Source organism: Phacochoerus africanus, chromosome 14 (assembly GCF_016906955.1).
Source record: "Phacochoerus africanus isolate WHEZ1 chromosome 14, ROS_Pafr_v1, whole genome shotgun sequence".
Taxonomy (NCBI): Eukaryota; Metazoa; Chordata; class Mammalia; order Artiodactyla; family Suidae; genus Phacochoerus; species Phacochoerus africanus.
Window position 1 is genome coordinate 2,257,011 of NC_062557.1, and position 26,946 is coordinate 2,283,956.

Below are 26,946 nucleotides of genomic sequence, written 5' to 3' on the forward strand. Positions count from 1 at the left end.
AACATGGATGGAACTAGAGACTCAATACTATGTGAAGTAAGTCAGGGAAGACAAATACCATATGATATCACTTATATTTGGAATCTAATACATGGCACAAATGAATCTACAGAAAAGAAAGTCCTGGATGTGGAGAAGAGGCTTATGGTTGCCGAGGGGGAGGAGGGAGATGGACTAGGAGTTTGGGGTTAGACACAAACTAGTGCACCTTGAGTGGATAAGCAGCGAGGTCCTATAAAGCACAGGGACCTATGTCCAGTTACTTGTGATGGAACATGATGGAGGATAATGTGAGAAAATAATGTATATTTATGTATAACTGGGTCACGTTGCTGTATCGCAGAAATTGACAGGCCATTGTAAGTCAACTGTAATAATAAAATGCCTGTGTCTTCTTCCCTGGAACCTGTGACTGTGCCACATTAAAGGGCAAAAGGGACTTCGCAGATGTGATTACACTGAAGATTTTGAGGTGAGTATCCTGGATTACCCAGGTGGACCCTGTCTAACCACATGAGCCCTTAAAAGTCACACATGCTCGGGGTCCCTGTGGCTCAGAGTGGCATCATGAGAGAGTCAGGGGAGACTCTCAGGGGTGAGACGGACCCAGCCCATCATTGCTGGATTTGTGCATGAGGGCGCCACGAGCCAGGATGGAGCACTGTCTGGAAGCTGAGGACGATGGCTGACAGCCACAGGGGTACCAGGACCTTAGACCTCGAAGGCAGGAACCGAGTTCTGCCAACAACCTCCCTGAGCGAGGAAGCAGATTCTCCCCTGGAGCATCCAGAGAGGAAAGCAGCCCTGCTGACACCTGACGGTAGCCTGGTAGGACTCAAATGTCTCACACACAGGACTCTGGCAGAATAAGTCTCAGGGTCAGTCACCGAGACGGTGGTAACGTGTTATGGTGGAAATGGAAAAAAATTTATAACTCAATAAGGTGAACACATCCAAGTAAAAAAAGGGGCAAAATACCTGAACAGACACTGCACCAAAGATTGATGGGTGTCCTAAGTCCATGAAAAGACACTTGCCATCGGTGGTCCTTAGGGACATGCACGTCAGAACGCGGTCCACCCTCGGGAAGAGCTGAAAGGGAGCAGACACACCAGACCCGGCGAAGGCAAGGTGGCCGGGGTGCAGAGCTGGTCAACCACTTGGAAAACAGTTCAGCCGTTTCTTAAAGCATTCTCCTCCCCCTACCCGCACAGACAGTGTGACCCATCCCCTTGGCATTTGCTCGAGGGCAGTGAAAACATGTCCATCCAGAGCCCTGTCCAGGATTGCTCACGTCTTTATTCATAACAGCCAAAAACCCAAGACAGTCCCGATGGCCATTAAATTCGATGAACGTGGAACACTGCTTGGTAATGCAAAAGCACACGCAGCACAAATGAATCTCAAAGTCGTAACGACGCGTAATACTAGGAAAGAACACATGCCGTGTGACTGCATTTACATCAAATTCCCTGCATGGCCTCGGCCACATCCTCCTAGCCCTGAACCCAGAAGGACCAGCAGAAGCGTGACTTAAAAACAATTGCACTTCAGGTTAAGGCATCCCCAAGTCCTGTGCGTTCTGCCGAGTTCCTGACCCTACTCTTTCAGGCTGGTGCCAGCCCCCACCTGTCCTTGGGGCAGCAGCCCCTAGCTCTGTGCTCCTGGAGCAGAGAGCTGCCCAGGGTGGGCACGCACCACGGTGACTGGAGTGGCAGAACTTGCAGTAAACATTCCGAGCACAGCGTGCCCCGCGGGGTACTGGCCCGCCTGCGGTCTGGGCAGGCGCCTCAGAGCCCAGGAGGCAGACTCACGAGCAGATCCGGGTGTTGAGGGATGTCAGCGCCACGCGACACGGGGAAAGTGCTCCTGGCCCACGGCCCCCACACAGCTGAGGGTGCGGGAGCCGGGCGGCTGCGAGGCCGTAAGGGAGCCGCACGCCCCCGGCCCCGGCTCAAGACCAGCTGATGAGAAACTGCTCTCCCATCCTCAGCGAGACGGGGACGTCCAGGGTCTGGAGAAGGGAAGCGGACCGCAGCTTGGCCCCCAGACCCTTGGCTGAAGACACGAGGCGGGCAGGAGGGTGGACCCGCGGCCTGTCCTGACCTGGGAGCTTCCTGCCCTGTGCCCTCCCGGCATTCCTGGCAGCGGCCACCTCAGTTGGCTTTGGAACAAGTGCCCTTTAACCAGTGCCGACAGGGTGGCACCGGCAGAGGACAGCGAGTGTGAGGAGGCAGCACCTTCCCGCCCCCCTCCTGGCATGGCCCGAGTGCCCTCCCCCTTCTGGACAGCTCAGCGGGCTTCCTGCCCCACCCCCACCCCGGGGACAGGCCCTCTGGCCTAAATATGGGCGCTCTTGCCTCTGTGTCGGCGCTGTAGGTGAAGTTGGAGACAGGAACGCCGTTGGAGAGGACGTTTTGGGGGGCTGTGGCCACCCCCAGGACCGTCACCCTTCTCAGCTGCAGGGCGGCCCCCTCACTGCTCAGGTGCACCAGCTCGTTCACGATGGTGTTCTGGCCAGAGCGGAGACATGGGAACACGGCCTGGGGCAGAGAGCCCCACGGGGCAGACAGCAAACGGGAAAAGGCACCCCCAAGAGCCCTGGGACATGCACGGTGCAGAGGACTCCGGCCAACCCCATACCCCCAGCCAGCATCACCACCCCAAGATGACCCCAGCCTGTGCTGGTCCCAGGACTCACATTTTGGGCCAGGAAGATGACCTGCGTGTAGGCCCCACGGTCCAGCACTCCCAGGCTCTCCCCGTCGTCCCAGAACAGCTCCCCTTGGGCCTTTCCACTCGTGGTCAGGGCCACAGCCAGGGCCATGGGCTGCTTACGGGATTCTGTGGTCGTGAGTCCAGGGCCCTGGAGGGGGTGGCCCAGGTCACTGCCAAGCCTGCTGGAGGCCTCCAGACCCCGGCGTGAGGAACGCTCGGCTGGGCCAGTGCTGTGCTATAGGACAGCCTGAGGCTGAGTGGCCTGAACACCCATGGGGACCACCCTGGCCAGGCAGACCTACCTTAGAGGACATTAGAGGCCCACAGAGGTTTGCAGACTGACTTTTGAAAAGGGCCAGTGAAGCAGGGCTCCCCCCCAGCTGCTCAGCAGCAGGTCTCTCCCCAGTCAGGTTCCTCCTCGGCTTGGCCCGGGGGAGGGCCCCTAACTGTACAGAGCTGTGTGGGGGCCCAGCAGCCTCAGGGCTGGACAGATGGGCTCAGGGCCCGGCCCAGGTACCTGCATGGGGATGATGTATCCGGCCCGGAGGTGGAGGTTGATGGTGTCCAGCGGGGCGGGCAGTGTCACCCACTGTCCCTTGCTGTGGATGGCAGGTGGGAGGGGTACAGGAGACGGAGGCGGAAGGCTGCCAAAGGCCTCCACTGGCACCTGGAGGGGGACATTATGTCACAAAAGGGTCCTGGGCAGTGCCAAGCCCCTGCGCCATCATCAGGAGCCGAGACCAGAGACCTGGCCACACGGTGAGGACAGCATGAGAGGCCTGAGCCAGGGCTCAGGTAGGGCAGGTCAGAGGACGTGAGAAGGGGCAGGAGTTTGGGAGCAGGACACCTGGAGTCCCTGCCCAGCTCAGTGGCAAGTCACCTGCTCAGCCTCGGTCTCCCCACCTGGAAATGGCTTTTGCAGGGACGGCATGAGGTGCTGCTGGTGGAACATGGGCCCGGGACCCGACCATCTGGTCCACACCCAGGGCTGAGGGAGAGCCCCTCCAACCCCCCAGGTTTCAGGCCCCGGGACTCACCGTCTGCAGGTCGTACCACGTGCCGCACGGAAAGTAGCCAGTGACCTGGACCTGCCCAGCCTCGAGCACCGGGGTGACAAGCAGAGCCTCCCCCCACAGGAGCTGTCGGTCCACAGTCCAGGTGCGGGGGTCCTCGGGGAACCTTCGAACAGGAGGGATGGGCGTGGGGGCCTGGTGACCTCTGCGGTCGGTGGGCCCACGGGGGGCTCGGAACAGACTCACAGGACCCAGGTGACATGAGGCAGGACTGGTTCCTGCAGACTGAAGTCAAGGCAGGAGCCGAGAAGAGCCTCTCCCTGCCCGACAGTCCAGACAGGACACATTCATGCCTCCTGTTTGGTTTTGCGTTTTTGCTCTCCTGTCTGTTTGGCTTTTTTTGGCAGCACGTGGAAGTTACTGGGCCGGGACTCAAGCCCACGCCACAGGTGCAACCACCCCAGATCCTTAACCCACCGCACCACACCCTGGGGAGCTTGCTGTTTGACTCTTAACGGTCGTACCCCTGGTCTGAGTTTCTCTACACCAGGGAGAGTGGCTGTCATCTTATTGAGTGCTTTCTCCTCTTTGTTTACCTTGACATAATCTATATTCAGGGCAGTTCTAATATTTTTATGTTCAGAGAGATGTTACTTTTTTTTCCAAATCAAACCACCTCTTGGCTTGTCAGTTTTGATACTTACAAAGTGCGCTCCTGCCAAAGTATAGAAAAACATTCTATTTTCCTGTGGCTTCTTTTCCAGCTTAATTTTTTTCTTTCTGTTTTTAGCCACTGCACAGCATATGGAGTTCTGGGGCCAGGGGTCAGATCTGAGCTGCAGCAATGTCAGATCCCCAACCCCCTGTGCTGGACTGGGGATGGAACCTGTGACCCAGCACTCCCAAGACGCCACCAATCCCATTGCATCACAGTGGGAATTCCTCTACAGCTTAATTTTTGACATTGAACTATTTAATCCACCTGGAACTCATGTTTGTATGGCGTAAGAGGAAAATAAGCTAATTTTTCCAAATAGCTAACTAATGTACTACTGGAGAATCTTTTTTTTTTTTTTTTTTTGTCTTTCTGTATTTTTAGGGCTGCACCTGCGGCGTATGGAGGTTCCCAGGCTAGGGGTCTAATCGGAGCTGCAGCTGTCGGCGTACACCACAGCTCACGGCAATGCCGAATCCTTAACCCACTGAACAAGGCCTGGGATCAAACCCACAACCTCATGGTTCCTAGTCGGATCCATTTCTGTTGTGCCACGACAGGAACCCCACTACTGGAGAATCTTTTAATGCACTGATTTCCGATGCCATTTCATGGTTCAGTAACTTCCCACGTATATTAAGTCCTAGTTGAGGACCATCTACTGGATTTCTCTTGTGCTCTTGGTGCCTTAAGCCACAGGTTCAGTCATGATCTTACACCTTGTTTGACCGTCTGTTGGGCCTGGTTTGTACTCAGTGTTCATCCTGACCTTTTCCCTTCTCTAGTACCCCCAGTTTTGAGTTGGAATCTCAGGGGTAGGAACTAGGGGTGCAGGGGGCCCCTGGGGGGGGGGGAAGCCCAGGTTTTGCTACAGCCTCCTCCCTTTCTTGGTGCCTGGAACACTCCCCCGGGCAGGGCAGCTGCCCCGGGGTCAGCGAGTCCAAGGCCATTGCTCCCAACCTAGGTACTCACTCCAGGAAGAGGGGCCTGGCCACGGTCTCGCCCCTGACGTGGGCCCCGTGGAACAGCGTGTAGAGGTAGGGCAGCAGTGTGTAGCGCAGGGTGAAGGCCTTTCTCATGGCTCGCTGCGCAGAGTCGCCGAACCGGTACGGCTCCTGCGGCTGTGGGCCGGGAGAGGGGAAAGGGGGGAGCAGGAAGGAGAGGAGGCACCTGGGGGCTGGGGCTGCAGACCGAGTTCCTCTCACCAGGGAGTCCCGGCCCTTCCAGGTCAGCCAGCCGTGGGCGCGCTGGCACAGAAAGCGGCGTTCCCCTGGGCGTGGCCTCCCCTGCTGCCCCCGCCTACCAGGCTGTTCAGGTTGTTGTGGTTCCGCATGAAAGGGTAGAAGGCCCCCAGCTGGGTCCAGCGCACGCAAAGCTCCTCCGAAGTGTCGCCCAGGAAGCCGCAGATGTCGGCCCCCACCAGGGGCACCCCCAGCAGATTGAAGAGCAGGATTTCTGGAGGGCAGCGTCAGACGGGCATCTGAGTGCCGCAGCAGGACCAGCAGCCCAACAGACACCCTGCTGAACAGGCTGGAGGCAAGGATCCCTCCTCAAGTCCTCCCCACCCAGCCCCCACGCCATGCTCAGGACACTGCTGACCCCTGCAACTGCCACTCACCGTCAGCAGGACAAGCTGTACCTGCTCCCTAATACCCAGGGTGGGCAGAGCAGACCACACCCATTAGGGGTGAATTATGCCCCCCCACCCCGGTAAGCTGTAGTTCTAAGCCCCATTTGCTATGAATGTGACCTTACTGGGAAATAGGATGACTGCAGATAGAAGGTTGAGAGGAGTCAGGATGGATTGGGGCCCACTCTGGTGACCTCATCAGAAGGGGGAGTGAGGCACAAGACGCACAGAGGGTCCCAAACATGATCAACCCAAGCAGACCCACACCAGGACGTGTTCTAATTAAATGGCAAAAGTTGAAAATGAAGAGAGGGTTCTAAGGGCAGCAAGAGAGAAACAGAGTTAATTACAGGGAACTCCCCTAAGGCTATCAGCTGATTTCGTCACAAAAATTACACACCAGATGGGGTGGCAAGATATATTCAAAATCCTGAATGGGAAAAATCTGCAACCTAGGATATTCGATCCAGCAAGGTTATCATTTAGAATAGAAGGAGCCAGCCCTAAAAAAGAACAAGATAATGCCATTTGCAGCAACATGGATGGAACTAGAGACTCTCATACTGAGTGAACTAAGAAAGACAAAAACCATATGATATCACATATCTGGAATCTAATATATGGCGCAAATGAATCTTTCCACAGCAAAGAAAATCATGGGCTTGGAGAACAGACTTGTGGTTGCCAAGGGGGAAGGGGAGGGATTGGGAACTTGGGGTTAATAGATACAGACTATTGCCTTTGGACTAGATTAGCGATGAGATCCTGCTGTGTAGCACTGGGAACTATATCGAGCCACAAATGATGGAGCAGGATCATGTGAGAAAAAAGAATGTGTACATGTATGTGTAACTGGGTCACCATGTTGTACAGTAGAAAAAAACTGTATTGGGGAAATAACTAAAAAATAAAAATAAAGGATGTTACAGGTGTCAAGCTTTCTGTAAATTTAACAAAAGTAACGAATCACTGTATTTAATGCAAATAGAGTTAAACATCTTCGAATGAGGGAAAAAATTTCAAGATATTTTAACAAAATGCAGATAACTACAAAAAAGACCCACCACAGTCAATACTTTAAATAACAATCTGTAATCTGTAAATGGAATAAGTTGGAAGCATATTATTTTAGGAATATAATTTTGATGATTGAAACCTACAGGTTAAGTCTTTGAACTAAAGAATTAAATATATCTACATATCATCCACGTATCTTAAAAAATAAAATACATAATATTAGTCTGAAACTTAAGCCAATCTTTTGAACAGTTTTTTAAAGCAGTTGTTTCAGTTGAATAAATAATTCTATATTCTCTCATAATGCACCGTTTTTTTTAAGGATCTGCTTCTCTGAGCTTTAAGAGAGTGATTTTGTTTTAAAAACACACCCAGGAGGAGACTTATAAACCACATACTTAACAACTAAACCTTCACTTTAAAAACCCAGTAGAATGTGCTTCCTAGCACACAGAAAATGCAAACTCACCTACAAAACAAAAGTGTAAACCAAGGTCCTCTTGGGACTTGGGATTTTCGGTCTGCGTGTAACGAGCTTGAAAATCATCAGTTCACCCTCACAAGTAAAAAACTCAACAGACTGAAAAGAATGTATACATGTATGTGCAACTGGGTCACCATGCTGTACAGGAGAAAATTGACAGAACACTGTAAACCAGCTATAATAAAAAAAAATTATGTAAACAAAAAAAAATAGACTAGAAGGAACAATAAAGAATTTCTCCAACAGGCAATAACTACGAATACAGCAATACTACACCTATCCTAAGAGAAATATTGAAAGGTCTTCTTTAAATACAAAAGAAGCAAGACTCCATAGGAAAGAGAAAATGACAGTTGGAAAGCAAATCACTGAAATAAGCCGGTAGAAAGATTTTTTTTAATTAGAGTTTTTTTGAAAGCAGTAAGTACAATGCACAGTCAAAGGATAAACATGAAGATGCAGAAGAGGACATCAAATCAAAATGTGGGGAGGGAGTAATCAAATGTAAGTTTTCTTCAGAATGTATTTGAACCTATACGATCACTAGTCTAGAGCAAGTAGATGCAGTAATGGATTAGCATACTTGAAAAACAGGGTAACCACACATCAGAAACACACAACGGTCACAAAACCCAAAAAGAAACAAGCATAATTAAAAAAAAAAAAAAAAGCCAAACCACAAAAAGAAAAAGGAACAAAGAAGAAATAGACTGAAAGTGAAGGGATGAAAAAAGATATTATGCAAATAGAAATGAAAATAAAGTGGAGGTGGCAATTCTATTATCAGACAAAACAGACTTTCCAAGGCCATAAAGATAAAGAAGGGCACTATATCATGATAAGAGGATGAATACAAGAAGATGACATTATACTCATTAACATATATACACCCAATATAGGATCAGCTCAATACATAAAATACTAACAGACATGAGGAGAAACTGACGGGAATGATAGCAAGAGACCTTAACACCCCACTGACACCAACGGACACCTAGACAGAAGATCAGGAAGGCCACTGAGATCCTAGATGATAGAACAGTTAGACTTAATTGATACCAAAAGGAAACAGAATACTTTTTTTTTTTGGCTGCACCCATGGCATATGGAAAGCCCTAGGCCAAGGGATCTACTCCAAGCCATAGCCGTGGTAATGCTGGATCCTTAACCCAATAAGCCAGGCCGGGGATTGAACCCATGCTGCTGGAGAGACAATGCTGGACCCTTAACCTCCTGTACCACAGTGGGAACTCGGAGTACACATTCTTTTTAATTGCACATGGAACATTCCCAAAGATTGACCATATACTAGACACAAAACAAGCCTCAATAAATTTAAGAATATAGAAATTATCTGGAGTTCCCATTATAGCTCAGTGGGTTATGAATCTGACTATTATCCACAAGGATTTGGGTTTGAACCCTGGCCTTGCTCAGTGGGTTAAGGATCTGGTATTTCTGTGGCTGTGGCATAGGCCGACAGCTGCAGTTCTGATTTGACCCCTAGCCTAGGAACATCCATATGCCACAAGTGCAGCCCTAAAAAGCAAAATAAATAAGTTAAAAAAATAAAAATTATCTCAAGCGTCTTTTCTGACCACAATGGCATTAAACTAGAAATTAACCACATAAAGGGAAATGAGAAGGAAAAAAACACAATTATAGAGAAACTAAACAACATACTACTAAAAAAACCAATGGGTCAACAATGAAATCTAAAGAGGAAATTAAAAAATATCTTGAGGCGTTCCCACTGTTGTGTAGTGGTCTAAGAATCTGACTGTGTAGTGGCATGAGTCACTGGGAGGTGTGGGTTCGATCCCTGGCCTGGTGCACTGAGTTAAAGGAGCCAGTGTTGCTGCAACTGCAGCTTGGCTTCAGTCCCTGGCCTGGCAACTTTCATATGCCATAGGTGCAGGCATAAAATTAAAAAAATTTTGAGACAAATTACAATGAAACAAAACCATACCAACTCTGTGGGATGCAGCAAAAGCAAGACTTAGAAGGAAGTTCATAGCGACACAGGCCTTCCTCAAAAAACCCTCATCAACAACTTAACCTACCACCTAAAAGAATTAGAAAAAGAATTTTAAAAAGCCCCCTAAACTCAGCAGAAGGAAAGAAAGATCAGAGAGAAAATAAATGAAACAGATTTATTATCATTAAACTAGAAAAAAATTGCATGAAATCAAGGGGTACTTCTTTAAAGGGTAAACAAAATTGACAAACCTCTGGCAAATTTACTAAGAAGCAAAGAGAAAGGACCCAAGTAAACAAAATAAATGAAAGAGGAGAAATAACCAATACTACAGAAATACAAAAACCCATAAGAACCCTATGCACAATTATATGCCAGCAAAGTGAACCACCTAGAAGAAATGCACAAGTTTCTAAAAATATCCAGCCCACCCAAATGGAATCAAGAAGAAATGAATAATTTGAACAGACCACTCATTAGAAGTGAAATGGAGGGAGTTCCCTTTGTGGCTCAGTGGTTAACAAACCCGACTAAGATCCATGAGGATGCAGGTTCAATCCCTGGCCTCGCTCCGTGGGTTAAGGATCCAGCATTGTCATGAGCTGTGGTGTAGGTCACAGACGCAGCTTGGATCCCGTGTTGCTATGGCTGCAGCATAGGCCACCAGCTGTAGCTCCGATTCGACTCTTAGCCTGGGGACCTCCATATGCTGCAGCTGTGGCCCTAAAAAGCTAAAGGAAAAAAAAAAAGTGAAATGGAATTTGTACACACACACACACACACAAGCTCCCTGCAAACAAAATTCCAGGGCTAGATAGTTTCACTGGGAATTACACCAAATACACAAAGAACTAATACTGATCCTTCTCAAATACTTCCAAAAGGCTAAAAAGGAGGGAACCCTCCCAAAGATATTCTCTGAAGTCATTGTCACCCTGATACCAAAACGAGACAGACACAACCAAAAAAGAAAATTACAGGTCAATATCTTTGACGAATATAGATGCAAAAATTCTTAACAAAATATTAGCAGACTAAACCAACAATAGATAAAAAAGATCACGTGCCATGATCAAGTGGGATTCATCCCAGGGTCGCAAGGATGGTTTGACATACGCAAATCAATAAATGTGATTCACCCCATCAAGAAAATACAAAAACCACATGATCATCTCAATAGATGTAGGAAAAGCACTTGACAAAATTCAACATCCATTAATGATAAAAACTCTTAACAAAGTGGGCACAGAGAGAACGTATCTCAACATAATAAAAGCTATTTATGACGGACCACAGCCAACACAATACTCAAACATGCAAAGCCGAAAGCCTTCCTGGTAAAACATGGAACGAGAGAAGGATGCCCACTCTCACCACTTTGATTCAACACAGTATTGGACATCCTAGCCACAGCAGCCAGAAAAGCAAAAGATATAAAAGACATCCAAATTGGAAAAGAAAAAGTTATACCGTCATTATAAGCAGATGACATGATGACCCAATACTATACATAGAAAACCCTAAAGATTCTACACAGAAACTACTAGAACTGATAAATGAATTCAGCACGATGGCAAGATACAAAATTAGCATATGGTTAAGGAAATTAAATAATGAATTCGGCTGCATTTCATTATACTAAGAGTGATATATCAGAAAGGGAAAGTGAAAAAAAAAAACACCTTTTAAAATCATACTTCCAGAAATAAAATACTTAGGAGTAAACCTGACCAAGGAAGTGAAAGACATATATCCCCAGAACTACAAAACATTGACAAAGGAGGCTGAAGATGACTCAAAGAAATGGAAAGATACCTTATGCTCTTGGATGCAAAGAATTAATATTGTCAAAACGGCCACATTACCCAAAGCAATCTACAGATTAAATGTGACCCCTGTCGGATTATCTGTGACACTTTTCACAGAACTACAACCAATAATCCTAAAGTCTATGTGGAACCATGACCCAGAATTACCAAAGCAATCCTGAGGCAAAAAAAGAACAAAGCTTGGACACATAAGCCTCCCAGATCTCACGCAATACTCCAGAGCTACAATAATCAAAACACCTTGTTACTGGCACAAAACAGACATATGGATCAATGGAACAGAAGAGTAGAGAGCCCAGAAATAAACCCACACACCTACAGTCAATTAATCTTTGACAAAGGAGGCAAGAATATACGATGGAGAAAAGACAGTCTCTTTGGCAAATGGTGTTGGGAAAGCCGGACAGCCTCGTGTAAACCAATGAGGTTTCCCGCACAAAAATGAACTCACAATGGTGTAAAGACTTAAACATAAGACATGACGCCACGAAACTCCTAGAGGAGAACACAGGCAAAACATTCTTGGACATAAATTGTAGCCATGTTTCCTTAGGTCGGTCTCCCAGGGCAATAGAAATCACAGCGATAATAAATGGGACCTAATCAAACTGAAAAGCTTTTGCAGAGGAAACCATAAGCAAAATGAAAAGACAAATTACAGATCATGAGAAAATATTTGCAAACAATGAGACTGACAAGGGTTAAATTTCCAAAATATACAAATAGCTCATACAACTCAATAATTAAAAAAAAAATCAAAAAATGGGCAGAGGACCTAAATAGATATTCCCTAGAAGACATGCAGATGGCCAACAGGCACATGAAAAGAGGCTCAGTCTCTCTAATGATTAGAGTAATACAAATCAAACTACGCTGAGATCACCTCCCACTGGTCAGAATGGCCTGCATTAAAAAAAAGTCTACCAATACTACGGAGTTCCCACTGTCGCTCAGGGGGTTAAGGACCTGATGTTGTCTCCGTGAGGATGCGGGTTTGATCCCTGGCCTTGCTAGTGGGTTAAGGATCTGGCATTGCCGCAAGCTGCAACCTAGGTTGCAAATGCAGCTCAGATCTGGTGTTGCTACGGCTGTGGTGTAGGCCCCAGCTGCAAGTGTGATTCAACTGCTGATCTAAGAACTTCCATATGCCACAGGTGTGGCCATAAAAAGAAAAAAATGTCTACAAATAATAAATAGTAAAGAAGGTGTAGGAAAAAGGAACCTTTCTACACTGCTGGTGGGAATGTAAATAGTACAGCCACTAAGACAACAGTGTGGATGTTCCTTTAAAAACTAAAAACAGAGTTACTATATGATTCAGCAATCCCAATCCTGGGCATATATCCAGAGAAAACTCTAATTTGAAAAGATAAATGCACCCCAGTGTTCACTGTAGCACTATTTACTATAGCTAAGACATTGAAAGCAACCTAAAAGTCCATCACTAGATGAATGGATAAAGAAGGTGTGGCTTGTACACACAAACACACAATGGACTACAACGCAGCCATAAAAAAGAATGAAATAATGCCACTTGCAGCAACATGGATGGATGCAGAGATTATCAAACTGAGTTAAGTCAAAGTCAAATATCATATCACCTATATGTAGAATCTAAAATATGATACAAATGAACTTATTTCCAAAACAGAGATAGAGCCACAGGCATAGAAAACAAACTTTTGGTTACCAAAGGGGAAAGGGGTGGGTCCGGATAAATTAGAAGTTTGGGATTAGCAGATACAAACCACTTTATATAAAATAAACAACAAGGTCCTACACTGCACAGCACAGCAAATTCAAAAAAAAAAAAAAAAAAGAGGGAAAGGGCCACGTGACGACCAAGATTCAGGAAGAAGGGAAGAGAGGACAGATGCAGAGGTTAGGGTGACACAGCCCCAAGCCAACGATGGCCAAGGACTGCAGGCAGCTACCTGGAGCTGGAAGAACAGACAGGATTCAACCCAGAGTCTCAGAGAGCGTGAGGCCCTGCCAACACCGTGATCAGACTTCTGGTCTAAGAAGCAGCCTGTGGTTTTAAGCGGCCTAGGGTGTGGTTCTTGGTTACAGCAGAGGGTCAGTGAGTCCCCTGAGGTGCTGAAGGGTCAGACAGCTTCCTGGGCATCTGGGCCCCGCCCTGCCCCCACCACCTCTTAGCAGGACTCAAGGGCTCTGGGTCGCCCCTCTCCTCAGCGTCTCCTTGGGAGCCGGCAGGCAGGATGGGGCTCAGCCTGGGGCAGCTAGGGACGCTGGTCTGGGCCGCAGCAGGTCCTGGGAGCTGCATGGCCTTAGTCTGGTAACGACAGCTCACACCAGAACTGAAACCCAAGAGCCACAAGGGGTGGCCCAAAGCTCAGGCATCTGGCTGTGGGGCAGCTTCAGAGATTGGCCTGACCCTCCATGCCAGCTCCAGGGTGAACGTCGGAGCCCAGTGGCCCTGTGGGCAGAGCCAGTCACCGCCTCTGGAAGGAGGAATGGACTGCTCGCCCAAGAGCTCAGCTCGGAGGGTCGTCCCCATGGCCCGAGGCGCTGCAGAGCATCCCCGTGGAAGCGAGCCTGCCACTATGAGAGCGCTTCCATGCTGGGGGCTGGGGAGGCTCGTTACAGCTGTGATCCTGGCCATCACTCTAAGCCCTTCTGCAGGGCTCCTGAGCCACCCCTGGGCCTAACGTGCGTCTGCAGCTTCAGAGCTCTCGCAACAAAATTCCTCCTCCAGGGTGGAGCTGGACATTGAGACAAGAGGAATGAGAACGGCCTCTGGACTGAGCTCTGATGCGATTTCACGCAGCCCAGGATGTGGTCACCGGAAGGGACATTCTTTCCCTGGGCCCGGGATCAAACCTGCACCATTGTCACGACAATGCCAGATCTTAACCCAGTGTGCCACTAGGGAGCTCCAGAAGGGATGCTACTGATGGCGGGCAGTAGTCAGCATGCATCAGAGGTGGGGATGCTTGGAAGGGGTGGCACGGGTGCACCCACTCGCACAGGTGTGCGGGGCCCGCCCCACAGGAGTTGCCTGTGGGCCCCACGCCATGGCGGCAGCATCTCCCTGGGTACCCAGCTCTGGGCTCACCTCACTGGGGAGGGGCCCGCGCTCCTCTCCTCGCACCCCCCCGACAGGTGCTCTCACCTGGCACGGAGTAGGAAAGCTGCTCCCAGTTGCTCCACACATCCCCTGTCCAGTGGCCGGCGTATCGGCCGTGGCCCGCGAAGGTCGAGCGAGAGATCACAAAGGGACGCGTCCCCCGAACCTTCACCAGTGCCCTGGGCGGGGTGGGGAACAGAGTCGTGTGGAGGCGGGGGCACCTGGAACCCTGTCACCGCCTCCAGAGTGCCTGGGAGTGCAGCAGCAAGGACGAACTGGGCGCAAGGAGCCAGCTGGCCAAGGCCACTGCCAGTGTCTGCTGGGCAGTCACCTCTGCTGCCAGACTGCCCTTGAAGAAGCACATGTCACGGGGAGGACAAGCGTCCCTCAACACTCAAGGGGGTCAGGGGCCCTGGTCAGCCCCGGCCTCCTGCCTCATCACCATGCCCTTCCCCTGAGCCCCGGGCATGGAGCTGGGGGGCCCTGGGCTTCCTCCTCTCCCTCCTGCACCCTGGGGCCCCTCACCTGTGGGAGGCCAAGGCTTCAGTCAGGCCATACAGGTTGTGCAGGTTGTAGTGCGTGGAGAGGAACTGGCGGCTGGACGCGCAGATGGTGGCTGCCTGGAGCATCCCGCCCACAACCCCTGGAGGAGAGGGGGTGGTTTCCCTGCAGCCTCTGCCCAGCAGGCTGCTGCCCCACATGCTGGGAGCCCCTCGGACTAGGGGTGTGTTCCTGTAGTCTCCACCTTTCTAAGGACAGGAGGTGGGGATGCCACAGGCTGGCTTCTGCAGACCCAGACTTCACGTCCGCCTGCTCCTGAGCCCTTTTCCTTCTTCCCCAGTCTGGCTGCCTGAGCCTGAAACACGCCCTTGGAAGGGTCTGGCCTCAGCTGCACATGCCGGGTCAGCATCGTGCCTCTCCCAGGTGCCAGGTGAGCTGTCCCCACCTGTCCCTCCCAGGCCGGCTGCTGCCCATCAGCTGTCAGAAACCAGAGAAGGGAACCCCCCATCTGAGCCATTAAATCCCCAGCCAACTGGGGCTGGGGGGTGGGCAGGTGGGGGCAGCTCACCTGGCACGTAGGGAGGGTTCTCCAGGTCGCTGTCAGGGCAGCCGTCCACTGAGCCCCTCACGAAATTCGACGGCTCGTTCATGTCCTGAGAGAGGCCCTGAGGCTGAGCGCCCTGCCTGGTGCAGAGGCCGGGGGACACCCAGGGGCAGGGCCACACTCACAATCCACATGCCATCGAAGGGCACCTGGGCGTGGAACTCAGCCACCATGTCCTGCCACCAGTCAAGGGCCTCGGGATTGGTGAAGTCAGGGAAAGCGGTGAGTCCAGGCCACACCTGGACAAGAGGCCAGACGGGAGATGGGGCCCCTGGAGCCTGCCTGAGGCCCTGGCGTCTCAGCCGCCCCAGGCTGCAGACCCCCTCATCTCCCTGGGACTGGACGGACCTTGGAGGGAGGAGCGTGGGGAGAGTGCCCACTTTCAGACCAGGCCCCAGAATCCACCCTCCCCTTGGCAGGGGTGCTTCCACTGGTTCCCGGCCCATGCTAGAGTGGGAGGTCGGGACCCCGCCGGGCAGCTCTGGGAACCACCAGGAAGGAGATGCAGGACCCCGAGGCCTCCCCGGGGGGTCTGCAGAGCTTGTGCCTGAAAACAAGGGCCCTGACACAAGGGCCAGGAGCCACTGTCACCCCCGGCTATGACACCACCCCCATCCCACTGGCCGGAGACCCCTGCTTTCTCGCCCTGGCCCCCAGGCCCTGCCGTACCTTCCCAATCAGCGGCTGCCCCGTCTCATTGGTGACGAAGACCCCCCTCCGCAGACCCTCGTCATAGGGGCGGTAGGTCCCTGGGGGGCCGGAGCTGCTGATGGCAGGATCCTGGGGCGAGGAACCAGTCAGGACGAGAACGAAGCGCCTGAAGCCTTGGCGCCCGTCACGGGGAAATGAGGAAACGCCCTGGCTAAACGTTAACAAGGCAGACGAGGCAGACCTGGACGGGCACGTGACCCCGCCCCCGGATGGCCAAAGGGGGCGCACCTGGATGCAGCCTCGCCTGGGCTTCACGGGCCCAGCGTTGGCAAACGTTCTACGGTCAGCATGATTCATTTAGAGTAACGGAAGGTCTGCGTCGGCCCCCCGCGCTCTGCCCCCAGACCCTGCTGCCCTCGGAGCGGCCTTGAGGACGGAAATGACCACGAGCCCGATTCCAAACGGGTTTCCTCAACTGAGGGGCATCCGTGGTGGCGGCCCCTTGGTCATCCCGGCTCCCCTCCCCTCCTCCAGCCGCAGGCTGACCGCGGCTGCACCAGGCCCGGAATCACACAGCCCTCGGGCTGCAGGACTGGCCCAAGGAAGCACCTGCTGCTAAGCCGCTCAGATCCTGCGCCCGACCGGACCGCCCGGAACCAGCTCCACCTGGCCTTCCACCGCCGAGTGGCCTCAGCTGAGCGGCCCCGCCCCCACCTGGCTTTAAACTGTCCCGGTAACCTACCGCCCCGAGGATGCTGGGTGACAGATGGTTCCAGGGACATCACTGGACAGCAGGGACCACCGCGAGTTGGAGCCACCGGCCGCTGGGCCCCTCTCCTTCCCAAAGAGCCTGCTGCTCCCAGGGGCACGGGGGTGGGGGGGCCACTCACCACGATCATCACGTAGCGCCGGCCGCCGAGGTGGAGCTCCCGCACCATGGCCGGGAAGTCCCCGAAGCTGTCCTTGTCGAAAGTGAAGTCCCGCCTGGCGTCCATGTAGTCCAGGTCGTTCCACTGGACGTCCTGCAGCCACAAGGCAGTCGGGGTCCGGCCCACCACCCCTGCCCCCTCCCCTGCCCCCCCCCGCCCCCCGTCACTCACCAGGGGGAAGCCGGCCGTGGTCATGTTCTCCACCACCTGGCGGGTGATGGCGGTGGAGGAGTAGCCCCAGCGGCACAGATGGAAGCCCAGGGCCCAGTACGGCGGCATGAACGGGTAGCCTGGGAGCCGAGGTGACCGTGAGTGGGTAGGAGGGGCCGGGGAGGGAGGGCGGGGGCTGGGCGCTGGCCTACCCACGACGTCCAGGTACTGCCGCACCACGCTCTTGGGCTCCGGGCCCAGGAAGATGTACACGTCCAGGATCCCGCCTGTCGACCTCCAGCTGAGGGCTGGGCTGGGCTGCAGGACCACGTCTAGGGAAAACAGCCCTGGGGCTCAGGGACAAATGCTCACCACCCGGTCCCCAGGGCAGACCACCGCTGGAGAGGCAGGGTCCTCCCACAGCGAGCTTGGGGCCCAGAATATCCATTCTGAGCCTGAACCACTGAAGGGTTTGGACCAGGACGGGTGATGCTGAGCAGCTGGACCTGGGACCCCCTTTCTGGCCTCAGCCTGCCTCTGGCAGGGATCCCAGAGGCCACCTTAGGAGCACCAAGGGGAAGAGCCGAAGGCCACAGCCCACCAGTCATTTCTTGGAAGAGTGAACGAGGCCCGAATCAATGCCCCCTCCTCTACCTCCAGCCTGCTGGGCAGGTGCGGAGAGCCCCCACCCCTTTTATGAAGGTGGGACCGGGGAAGCCCTGGGGCAGGCAGGGGGGCACAGAAGCAGAACTGGCTGGGGCATGTGGGGCCTCCATGCCCCTTACTTACCCATGGCATTGCTGTTCAGGAGGAAGACCCCGTGAGCCGACCCGCCGTCCTCCAGCACCAGGTAGAAAGGGTGGGACCCGTATAGGTTCAAGTCAGGCTGGGACACGGTGGGCACCTGCTTTAGTGCCCGGCCCACGTGGCCTCTGACCCCAGGCCCCGCCCGGCCGCCCCTTTACCGCGGGGGCGATGTCCCGATTCCAGAGGGTGGCCTTGGTCCAGTTGGTGCTGAGCATCAGGGACCCGAGGTGCTCGGCGAGGCCCGTGATGTGCTGGGACGGCAGGGAGGTGGAGAGCTGCAGAAACTGGTCGGCGAAGAACAGCGGGGCCACCGTCGTGTTCAGCCTGCCAGGAGGAGACCAGAGCCCATGGCCCCACAAACCCTGACCGCAAGCCGGTGCTGGGCAGGGCCACCCAAAACCCTTCCAGTCCTGGGAGTCGCGGCCCTGAGCACCTCCTGTGAGGGCCAAACGGCTCCCAGACCCGCTGGAGCTGCCCAGCCAGGGTGCCCCACGGTCCCGCGGGGGCAAAGGCAAGGCAGAAGCCGCGGTTGGACCCCCTCTGCACAGAAGATGCATCACGGCTAATCTCCCAGCATGAGCTTCCACCGAACCCCGGCTGGCCCTTGGCAAGACTCGTGTGTGTGTGTTTTCTCGGCCAAGATCTGAAAAAATGCTTTAGAAATGTCTCTCTGAGCTCTGCTTACAGTTCAGCTTCTCAGAGAGAACCCCTCCCCACAACGGCAGAGCCAGCCCCCACCCTACACCTGCTCTGATGCCATGTTGTGGTGGACCCGAGCTGCCTCTCCCTGCCGTGTCAGCCCTGGGAACAGGTCCGTAACGCCCGGCCAAGAAATAAATGGGCGACAGGAAAGAAATGCACTTCAGAAGGCAGGTGCTCTGAAGATTAGGGCACATCCAAATCCCTCCTTCCAAGCCTGCAGCTGAGCTCACCGCCCAAGTAGGGCACCTGCTATGTGGGCAAGTGCATGGGGTGCGTCCTGGGAAAGGGGTTTGCCCAGCCCAGCGGCAGGGACACAGCCCAGTGGGCGGCCCCAGCAGAACTGCTGACTCTGCAGCTGCGGGTACGGGGGTGCTTCCGGGCCTTGGCCACACTTAGACTCAGCCACGGCACTTGAGTCTAAAAGATGCATCTGTGCATCCAGTACCTGGGGGAGCGGGGGGCCGGGGGGGGCGGGGGCGGGGGAGATGAGACCAAGCAACACCCTCCTTCTCTCCACAAATACCCCCGCGCCCCTGCTGGTGTAGGAACTGCTCTAGGAGCTGGTGGCTCAGGAGGGACAGGAAAGGCTCCTGCCTCGGGCAGATGGCAGTCATGACCCAAGCTGAGGTGAGGTCCCGGGAGGGCACAGCCTGGGAGGGAAACGGAGCAGAGTGGCCAGCACCTGGGCTGGGCTCTGTCACACGCCAGCAAGCACTTGGCTTCCCTGTGCCTCTGTCTCCCCATCTGCAAAGTGGGGAGAATAAAAGGACCTACGTCCAACGGACGAGATGAGCACTGCGGTGCCTGACGCGCAGTCCGTGATAGATAAACAAACAAGAATACTGGAGTGCCCGTCGTGGCGCAGGTGGAACGAATCTGACTAGGAACCTTGAGGTTGCGGGTTCAATCCCTGGCCTCGCTCAGTGGGTTAAGGATCCGGCGTTTCCGTGAGCTGTGGTGTAGGTCGCAGACGTGGCTCGGATCTGGCATTGCTGTGGCTGTGGTGTAGGCCAGCAGCTGTAACTCCGATTAGGCCCCTAACCTGGGAACCTCCATGTGCTGCAGGTGTGGCCCTAAAAAGCAAAACAAAAAAATCCAACCAAAAAAAAAAAAAACCCACCAAGAATTCAGCAGGGTAGGGGATGTTGCCTGGAGCAGGGTTGGCACTTCAGACTGGACCAGGCTTTCTCAGCGGAGGCACTGTCACCATCGGGCCAGTTGCTCTGTGTTCTGGGCCCTCCCGTGTGTTGTAGGATGTTGAGAAGCATCCTTGCACCCCCACCCCCAGTGGTGACAACCTGACATGTCTCCAGCTGTGGCTGCGTGTCCCCAGTGGTGGGGGGTCACCCCCACCGGGACTCTCTGGGCTGGATGGTTGCAGGGGGGCCCCTGAGGGCCCCCCGAGGGCCAGGAGCAGCAAGGAGGCTGGAGTGGGAAGGGGACCACGACAGGGTCAGGAACAATACCCTCCCACCCAGATGGGGGCCACAGAGACTGGACACTCACAGCACCCGTCCAGCCGGCTTCCGCCTCACAACCACCCCAAAAGGCTCATCTGAGAACTCCACGCTGTAGAGTGTGGAGGGTGCCCGGCTGCGGACACGCGGGGTCTCCAAGGGCACCTCGTAGCGCCTGTTGTTGGGATCTTTGATCTAGGAGACAAGAGGGGTGGTGTCGTGAGGCCCGTGGTGGCCGGCTGCCCCCGCCACCCTCCACCCTCCAGAGGAGCGAGGCGTCAGCCATGTCCAGGGTGGCCACACACGGAGTGGGGCTGTGGACAGAGCGGTCGGCGTCCCTGGGCCTCAGTCTCCTCGTCTAGAGCCAGGGCACCTCCTGTGGGCTGCCGGGGAACCTATAGAAGGCCTAGGAAATCTGCATTGCAGATAAACATGTCTTTTAGTATAAATATGCCTCAGACATTGCGTGGGCTGTACTTACACTGAAAAAAAGACTAATTCCTTGGTTATCTGAAGTTCAACTTTGTATATTTTTTTGCCGTGCCTGAGGTATGTGGAAGTTCCAGGGCCAGGGATCGAACCTGTGCCACAGCTGTCACCAGAGCCACAGCAGTGACAACACTGGATCCCCAACCCGCTGAGCCACCAGGGAGCTCCTCCAGTTTGTGTCTTTATTTGCTGAACCTGGCAATGCTCTGCTACCTGGCAAATCTAGTCTGAGCGTGACTGAGAAAACACAGGTTGAGCACCCAGGACTGTCTGGCACGCAGTCATCACTCAGTGGCCTTGGCAGTTACTTTGTTACAACAGGGCCACACTAAATTGCGGGCTTCAGGCTCTCACCTTTGCGTCTACACATTCATTCAGCTGACAAGTTTTTACTGAGCACCTGCCACATGCCAGACACTCTCCAGGGGCTGGGAAGCAGCAGGGAATGGATCGGACAAGAGGCCCTGCCCTCAGCGGGCCACTGCCCGGAACACCCCGCCTTCCTCCCTCTCCACCCTCCCCATTCCTCCTACTTGAGGCCCCAGATGAGATGTCACCTCCTAAGGGAGACCTAACCTCCCACCGCCTCACCCTGAGCTGGCCCCTGAAAGCACGTTCCAGCACCTTCTGGTCAGTCTTAGTGGCCCACTCTTCCCTCAGTGTAGGCACTGCGTCTGCTCCCACCTGGACTCAACAGGGCACAACACACCTCTGCGCATAAGCCAACACCCCCCAGGGCCCATCTCTGTCCACTGTCTACACACGAGCCCCACCCCCACCCACCCTCCCCGGGCCTCCCCTGCCCACCGTGAAGTGGAGACGGCTCTCAGTCTCCAGCAGCACGTCCAGCCGTAAGGTCATGACGTCCTTGGGGAAGAAGGTCGGGGTGGCGCGGGTCAGGGTGGCCGTGTAGCCCGTCTCGGTGGTGGTCAGGTTCTCTAGCCTGTAACTGGGGTAGCTGGGAGGGAAGAAGCACCAGGGCTGCCCCATCTGGGCGCCCAGTGGCCCCGGCCCTGCAGGCACGTAGCAGCAGCCCCGGGCCTCACACTGCTCCTGGGTGATGGCCTTGTCTGGGGCGCAGTCGAAGCGGCTGTCGGGGGGTAGGTCGCACCGTGTGGGCACAGCGCTGGGACTGCCACGGTGCCCTGGGCCGGGCTGGGGCCCCGGGCTGCTGGCTCCGGGCCGGCGAGCTTTGTACATCTCCTCGGGCTCTTGGGAGAAGCTGCGCAGCTCTCGGGGGACCACCGGGAAGTCGTGGAGCAGGACGTGCCCCAGGAGGGCCAAGGAGATGAGGGCACAGACCCCCAGCAGGGGGCGGGAGCAGGGCGGCCACCTCATGGCTGGGCGCCACGGGCAGCGGGTCCTGGAGGCCTGCAGACAGAAGAACCAGGCTCAAAGGAACGGCAGGAGGGGCGGCCAGGGCCTCAGGGTGAGGGAGGAGCTGGATGGGCCCCTGGGTTGGGAACAGCTGGGACTTGTTAGGCTGAGTTAACTGGGCCTGGCTTCTCTGCCACGTCAAGGAGGGAGTGAGTGGCAGGAGCTGAGCTCAGCCGGAGTAGAGACATGAGATGACCCCTCCCATCTCTCCTGGGGTCAAGGAGAGCTCCCCAACTACACATGCGCAGTAAGGCCCCCGGGGGTCCTAAAGGGAGGGGCGCCAGGCCACAACGAGTCCTGACACTGTCCCGGCATCCTTTGCTCTGGAATCCGTCTTTGTCAAAAGATGCGCACGCTTGTTGGGGAGGGTCCTGTGCCCCGTCAGGTGTGAGAATTCAAACAAGATAACAAGAACCGTGCTATTGAAGTGATTCAGTCACCGCTGGTGCCCTTCTCACTCCGGGGGACGCCCGCACCCACACTCCGCTTTAGGGTGTGTGGTACGGCCTTGCTTCTGACCTAAGTAAACGCTATTGCTGTGACTCTTACACTTCAGACCCCTTTTCACAGTCTCTGCCCCCTTGAAACCTTCTAATTTTCTTTTTTTTTTCCTTTTTTTTTTTTGTCTTTTTGCCTTTTCTAGGCCGCACCGGCGGCATATGGAGGTTCCCAGACTAGAGGTCTAATCGGAGCTGTAACCATCGGCCTACACCACAGTCACAGCAATGCGGGGTCTGAGCTGCGTCTGTGACCTACACCATAGCTCACGGCAACACTGGATCCTTAACCCACTGAGCGAGTCCAGGGGTCAAACCTGAAACCTCATGGTTCCTAGTTGATTTCCTTGACCACTGCACCATGACGGGAACTCCACATTCTTATTTTCAACAGGGGGCAAGAATCAGGACAATTCTGTCTTAGCCTCTAGCTGGTCTAGTGGCTGGGACTCCTGGTCTTCCTCCAGGCTGCCCAGGTTCAATTCCTGAGCAGAGAATTAAGACCTCACTTCAAGCGGTCACTCACTGCTGTCTCTCTCAGATCAAGGGGACTCTCAAAGCAGCTTCCAGACTGAGCTTGTGCCTGGCCCACTGTGCCCGGGCTGGAAGCGCTGTCTGGCGAGGATGTGGGCGGATGTAGGGGAGGGAGGAAAAAGCGAAAGGAGAGAAAAGTCCCAAACAGAGTTACAGAGCCCTGTGCATTGTGAAGTCTTCCAACACGCTGCAGATAGACACTTCTAGAATGTCTGTAAAAATGACTTAATAACATACAAGACCCACGCGACAGGCTGACACTTGGAACAAACAAGTTGCGACAATAGATGGCTCCCCTGTGAAGACTGGCGGGAGGCAGAAAGGTACCCTCCCTCCAGCCGACCGGACGAGGCTGCAGCCTGGGAGGGTCTTGGGCGCTGCAGCCCCACGCAGCACTCAGGAGAAGTCTGGCCCCCAGGACGTGGCCCCTCGGCCAGGTGTGAGAGAAACCCTCTCGTGTGGGGTCTGGTTTTGGGTCCCGGGCACAGCGGCTGCACCACAGCCTCCGTGGCTGCTCCGGTTCTAAGACTGATGACCTGCATCTTGCTTACCTGTCCGTTCTAAGTATTTGACAGGGAACTTTGCTGGCCCAGCGCCCCTGAGGAACAGACACAGACATTGGACTACACACGCCAGGGCTGCACCTGTGGCATATGGAGGTTCCCAGGCCAGGGGCTGAATCAGAGCCACAGCCGCCAGCCTACACCCCAGCCACAGCAATGCCACATCCAAGTCACGCCTGCAACCGACACCACAGCTTACAGCAATGCCAGAGCCTCACCCCCTGAGGGAGGCCGGGGATCGAACCCATGTCCTCGTGGATACTAGCCGGGTTCGTTACCGCTGAGCCACAGCGGGAACTCCTCAACGTGCAAGGGTTGTATCAGGGAGCCCTTTTTGTGCGTTTGGGAGCAAATGGGGAGGATGCCAGGGAACGCCACCACAGCCACTCGAGGCAGACCCCACGGTGGGTGCTGGGTCCAGGCGCCCCAGACTGCCACGGAGCCTAAGGGAGGATAGGCCAGTCCATGGGTTTGGGGGTCCTCAGGCCAGAGCTGGCTGTCAGAGGGGTCCAGGTCTCCCAGGAGCAGCCCACCCTAGTGTTCTGGGCCGGGACGCAGCGCTGGACTTCAGGCCCAGCAACGGAGCCTCCACCAACGACACTCCCTGTGGCAGGAGGTCTGGGAGCCGCATCCTTGTGACCGCCAGAGAGATGCGAGTGTTGGGGAAGAGTCACAGGTACACCCAGGTCACGGAGCATCTGAGCCCCTGAGACACAGACTGGCCACCTGGAGCTTTCCAGCCACCACGGGCCACAGGTACATTTGGTGCAAGAGTGAACTGTGTTTGTATCACAACACGTCTGACACCAAAAGTGTGGGGTTTTCCACACCAGCCAATTCTTCCACTCTCTGAATACCAGCCGGGTGTCCAGCAGTTGAACTCACATCTGACACGCACTCCCAGAGTTAGCGCCGACCCCACAGGTTGAGGGTGCAGTCCCACAAGACACCCCCCACTTCAGACACTAACTGCAAGTCCCAGCTTGTCACCGGCACATCCGACCAAGCGGCTGTAAACTCCTGGGTTCCCACAAACACCTCTCTCCTCCACAGGTTGAATAAACAGCTAGATGACTCCCAGAACTCATTAAAGTGCTTGCTTACTGTTACCTGTTTATTATCAAGGACACGACGTGGGAACAGCCAGATGGCAAGGTCTGGGGAGGGGTGCAGAGCTTCCACGCCCTCTCCAGGCGGCCCTCCCTCCCAGCACCAACATGTGTTCACGGGCAGGAAGCCCCCCAAACCTCAACTAGTTTAGGGTTTCATTATGTGGGCACAGCTGATGAAACCATCGACCAGTGGTGATTGGCTTAATCACCAGCTTCCCTCCCTCCCTCGAGGGAGGCCAGGTGAAAGTGCCTTAGTCCCTCTGGAGACCAGACCCCATTTTAAAGCTGTGTAGAGCCCACCCCCACCCCCCAGTCATCTCATTGGCACAGGAAAGGCATTCATCACTCCCAAGTTCCCAGGGGTTTTAGGAGCTGCATGCCAGAAACTTGGGGGACAGACGAAATATGTACTTTTATACCACAGTGTCCCAGATCCACGTGACCTTGCCAGACACACCTTGTCATCATGATTCCGAAACTAGGGAACTCAGAGCCTAGGAGCCCTCACTTGGGGAGCTCTGGGGCACTGACTCGGCCCTTCCCGCCTAGACCTTAGAAGGTGCACAGGTGGCCAGAGGCACGGCCAGAGCAGCACCCCATGCCCTGCGTTCCCTGCCTCCGTTTTACAGACCAGGAGGAGAGCCTAGAAAAGGGAGGAGCCCCCGTCACAGCGGCCAACAGTTTAGAGAGAAAATGGGGAAGAACTGAGGGTCAGTAGATCAAGTGGCACTGCTGACCCAGAAAGCCTTGTCACCCTGCTCTCAGGGAAGTGGCTCAGAACCGCTGCTCCCTAGGCCACCGTGGTGGTGCAGACAAGGCGGGTTCAAAACCCATCTCCACCTTGGGCAGAGGGGAGTAAAGGGTTCTTATCCTCCTGTGTCTCAGCTTCCTCCCTGCCACCAAGGGCAAGCACAGCCTTCCCCGCCCAGCTCGGGAGAAGTGAGGGGGAACCGTGGAGTTTCGGGGTCCTTGATGTTACTGGGGTCCCAGTCGTTACTGCTGCTGAAGGAGAAAATGTCCTGAGATGATGAGCAGGGAGAACAGAACACCCGGGTCATGATGACCAAGCAAGGTCCAGCCAACTGACCCCAACCACCCCGCCCACGCATCAGCTTCTGTAAACTTGCTTCTGCATCAGCCGTCCTGCCTCTGCCCACTCCGGTCCGCTCTGCCCAGCACGGACCCAGAAGGGCTAGCCCATAAGAGCCCTGTAAAACCCCTCCTCGGGGCTCAGACTCCGGAGAGCGATCTCCTCTGAGCTCACCGGTGTAATAAGCCTGGGTTCGCCAACCCTCCAGGTGTCGCTTGGTTTCTCCCCGGGTAGAAAGACCAGCTGCTGGCAGCTGCCCTAACACTGCCCTCCGCCGCCGCCGTCCCGGCACATTGTAATCAACTTCCCCAAAAGGAAGGCACGGACCCCCAATCCATATACGGCTCGATCCCGCCCCTTCCGCGACTGCCGCGACCCGCCAAGCCTCGGGTCTGTGGGGTTGCAGCGCACCACCCTGGGCCCCCTCCACCGCCGTTCGCGGGGACCACCCTCAGCTCGAGTCTCACAGCCCGGCCCACTCACCTCCGCGCACGCGCGCCCGGGTCCGGCTCGGCCCGGCCCGTCCCGGCTCACTTCTGCGCACGCGCACGCGGCGCAGTGGGAACTCCAGGCTCCGGCGCCGCGGCGGGGTCACGTGACTCCTCCCCCGCACGAGCAGGCGCCTTAGGTGCCGGGCGCGTGCGGGGAGGGCCCCGCTGTCCTCCGGCCTGGGCGCTCCCGGAACGTGGGAGGAGCCCGAGGGGACGCGCACTCTGCGGGGGAGCGCGCTCCCCGCGGAGGCCGAACCTCAGCTTTTGCGGTTGGGGGGGCGTGGCGCCCACGCGGGAACTTGCCCTCGGCATCCCGGAGCCAGCCAGGCAGCCCCCGAGGCCCGACCCTGGGAATCTAGCCGGAACCGGGGTGGGCACAGGTGCTCAGCACCCGGAGGGCAAAAACAGCGAAGTTTAGTCGTGACCCATCGACTGTCGTGAAAACGTTCAATGACAAGAAACTTTTTTTCCATAGAGAAAGGGCTTATGTTAAGAGGTGCAGGCTTTCCAGGGTGAAATA

The 26,946-nt window shown here is 54.8% G+C and overlaps 1 protein-coding gene across 2 annotated transcripts; it reads right to left on the reverse strand.

Annotated features, from left to right (window-relative positions):
• Positions 1-1,281: 1,281 nt before the first annotated feature.
• Positions 1,282-26,506, reverse strand: GAA (alpha glucosidase). 2 transcript variants are annotated; one of them, XM_047757256.1, is made up of 20 exons: positions 26,419-26,506; positions 21,570-22,133; positions 20,323-20,468; positions 18,273-18,438; positions 18,097-18,193; positions 17,520-17,639; positions 17,329-17,447; positions 17,119-17,250; positions 16,247-16,357; positions 15,703-15,816; positions 15,542-15,626; positions 14,998-15,115; positions 14,518-14,651; positions 5,750-5,901; positions 5,419-5,567; positions 3,756-3,897; positions 3,236-3,385; positions 2,702-2,866; positions 2,361-2,513; positions 1,282-2,014 (listed from the first exon to the last, which is right to left on the reverse strand). In XM_047757256.1, exons 2-20 carry the CDS (start codon positions 22,098-22,100, stop codon positions 1,955-1,957), a joined length of 2,844 nt encoding a protein of 947 aa, XP_047613212.1. In that variant the 5' UTR covers positions 22,101-22,133; positions 26,419-26,506; the 3' UTR covers positions 1,282-1,954. The 2 variants fall into 2 exon arrangements, with proteins under 2 accessions (XP_047613212.1, XP_047613211.1); XM_047757255.1 differs by lacking the exon at positions 26,419-26,506 and adding an exon at positions 26,110-26,210.
• Between the last annotated feature and the right edge of the window lie 440 nt (positions 26,507-26,946).

Bases quoted from the DNA above. Each gene is read 5' to 3' on its own strand.
- GAA (XM_047757256.1), bottom strand. From the start codon at position 22,100: ATGAGGTGGCCGCCCTGCTCCCGCCCCCTGCTGGGGGTCTGTGCCCTC. The intron at 15,817-16,246 runs GTACGGCAGGGC...CCTCTTGTCCAG, and splicing joins GGCAGCCGCTGATTGGGAAG to GTGTGGCCTGGACTCACCGC. The intron at 3,898-5,418 runs GTGAGTACCTAG...TCCTGTTCGAAG, and splicing joins GCCAGGCCCCTCTTCCTGGA to GTTCCCCGAGGACCCCCGCA.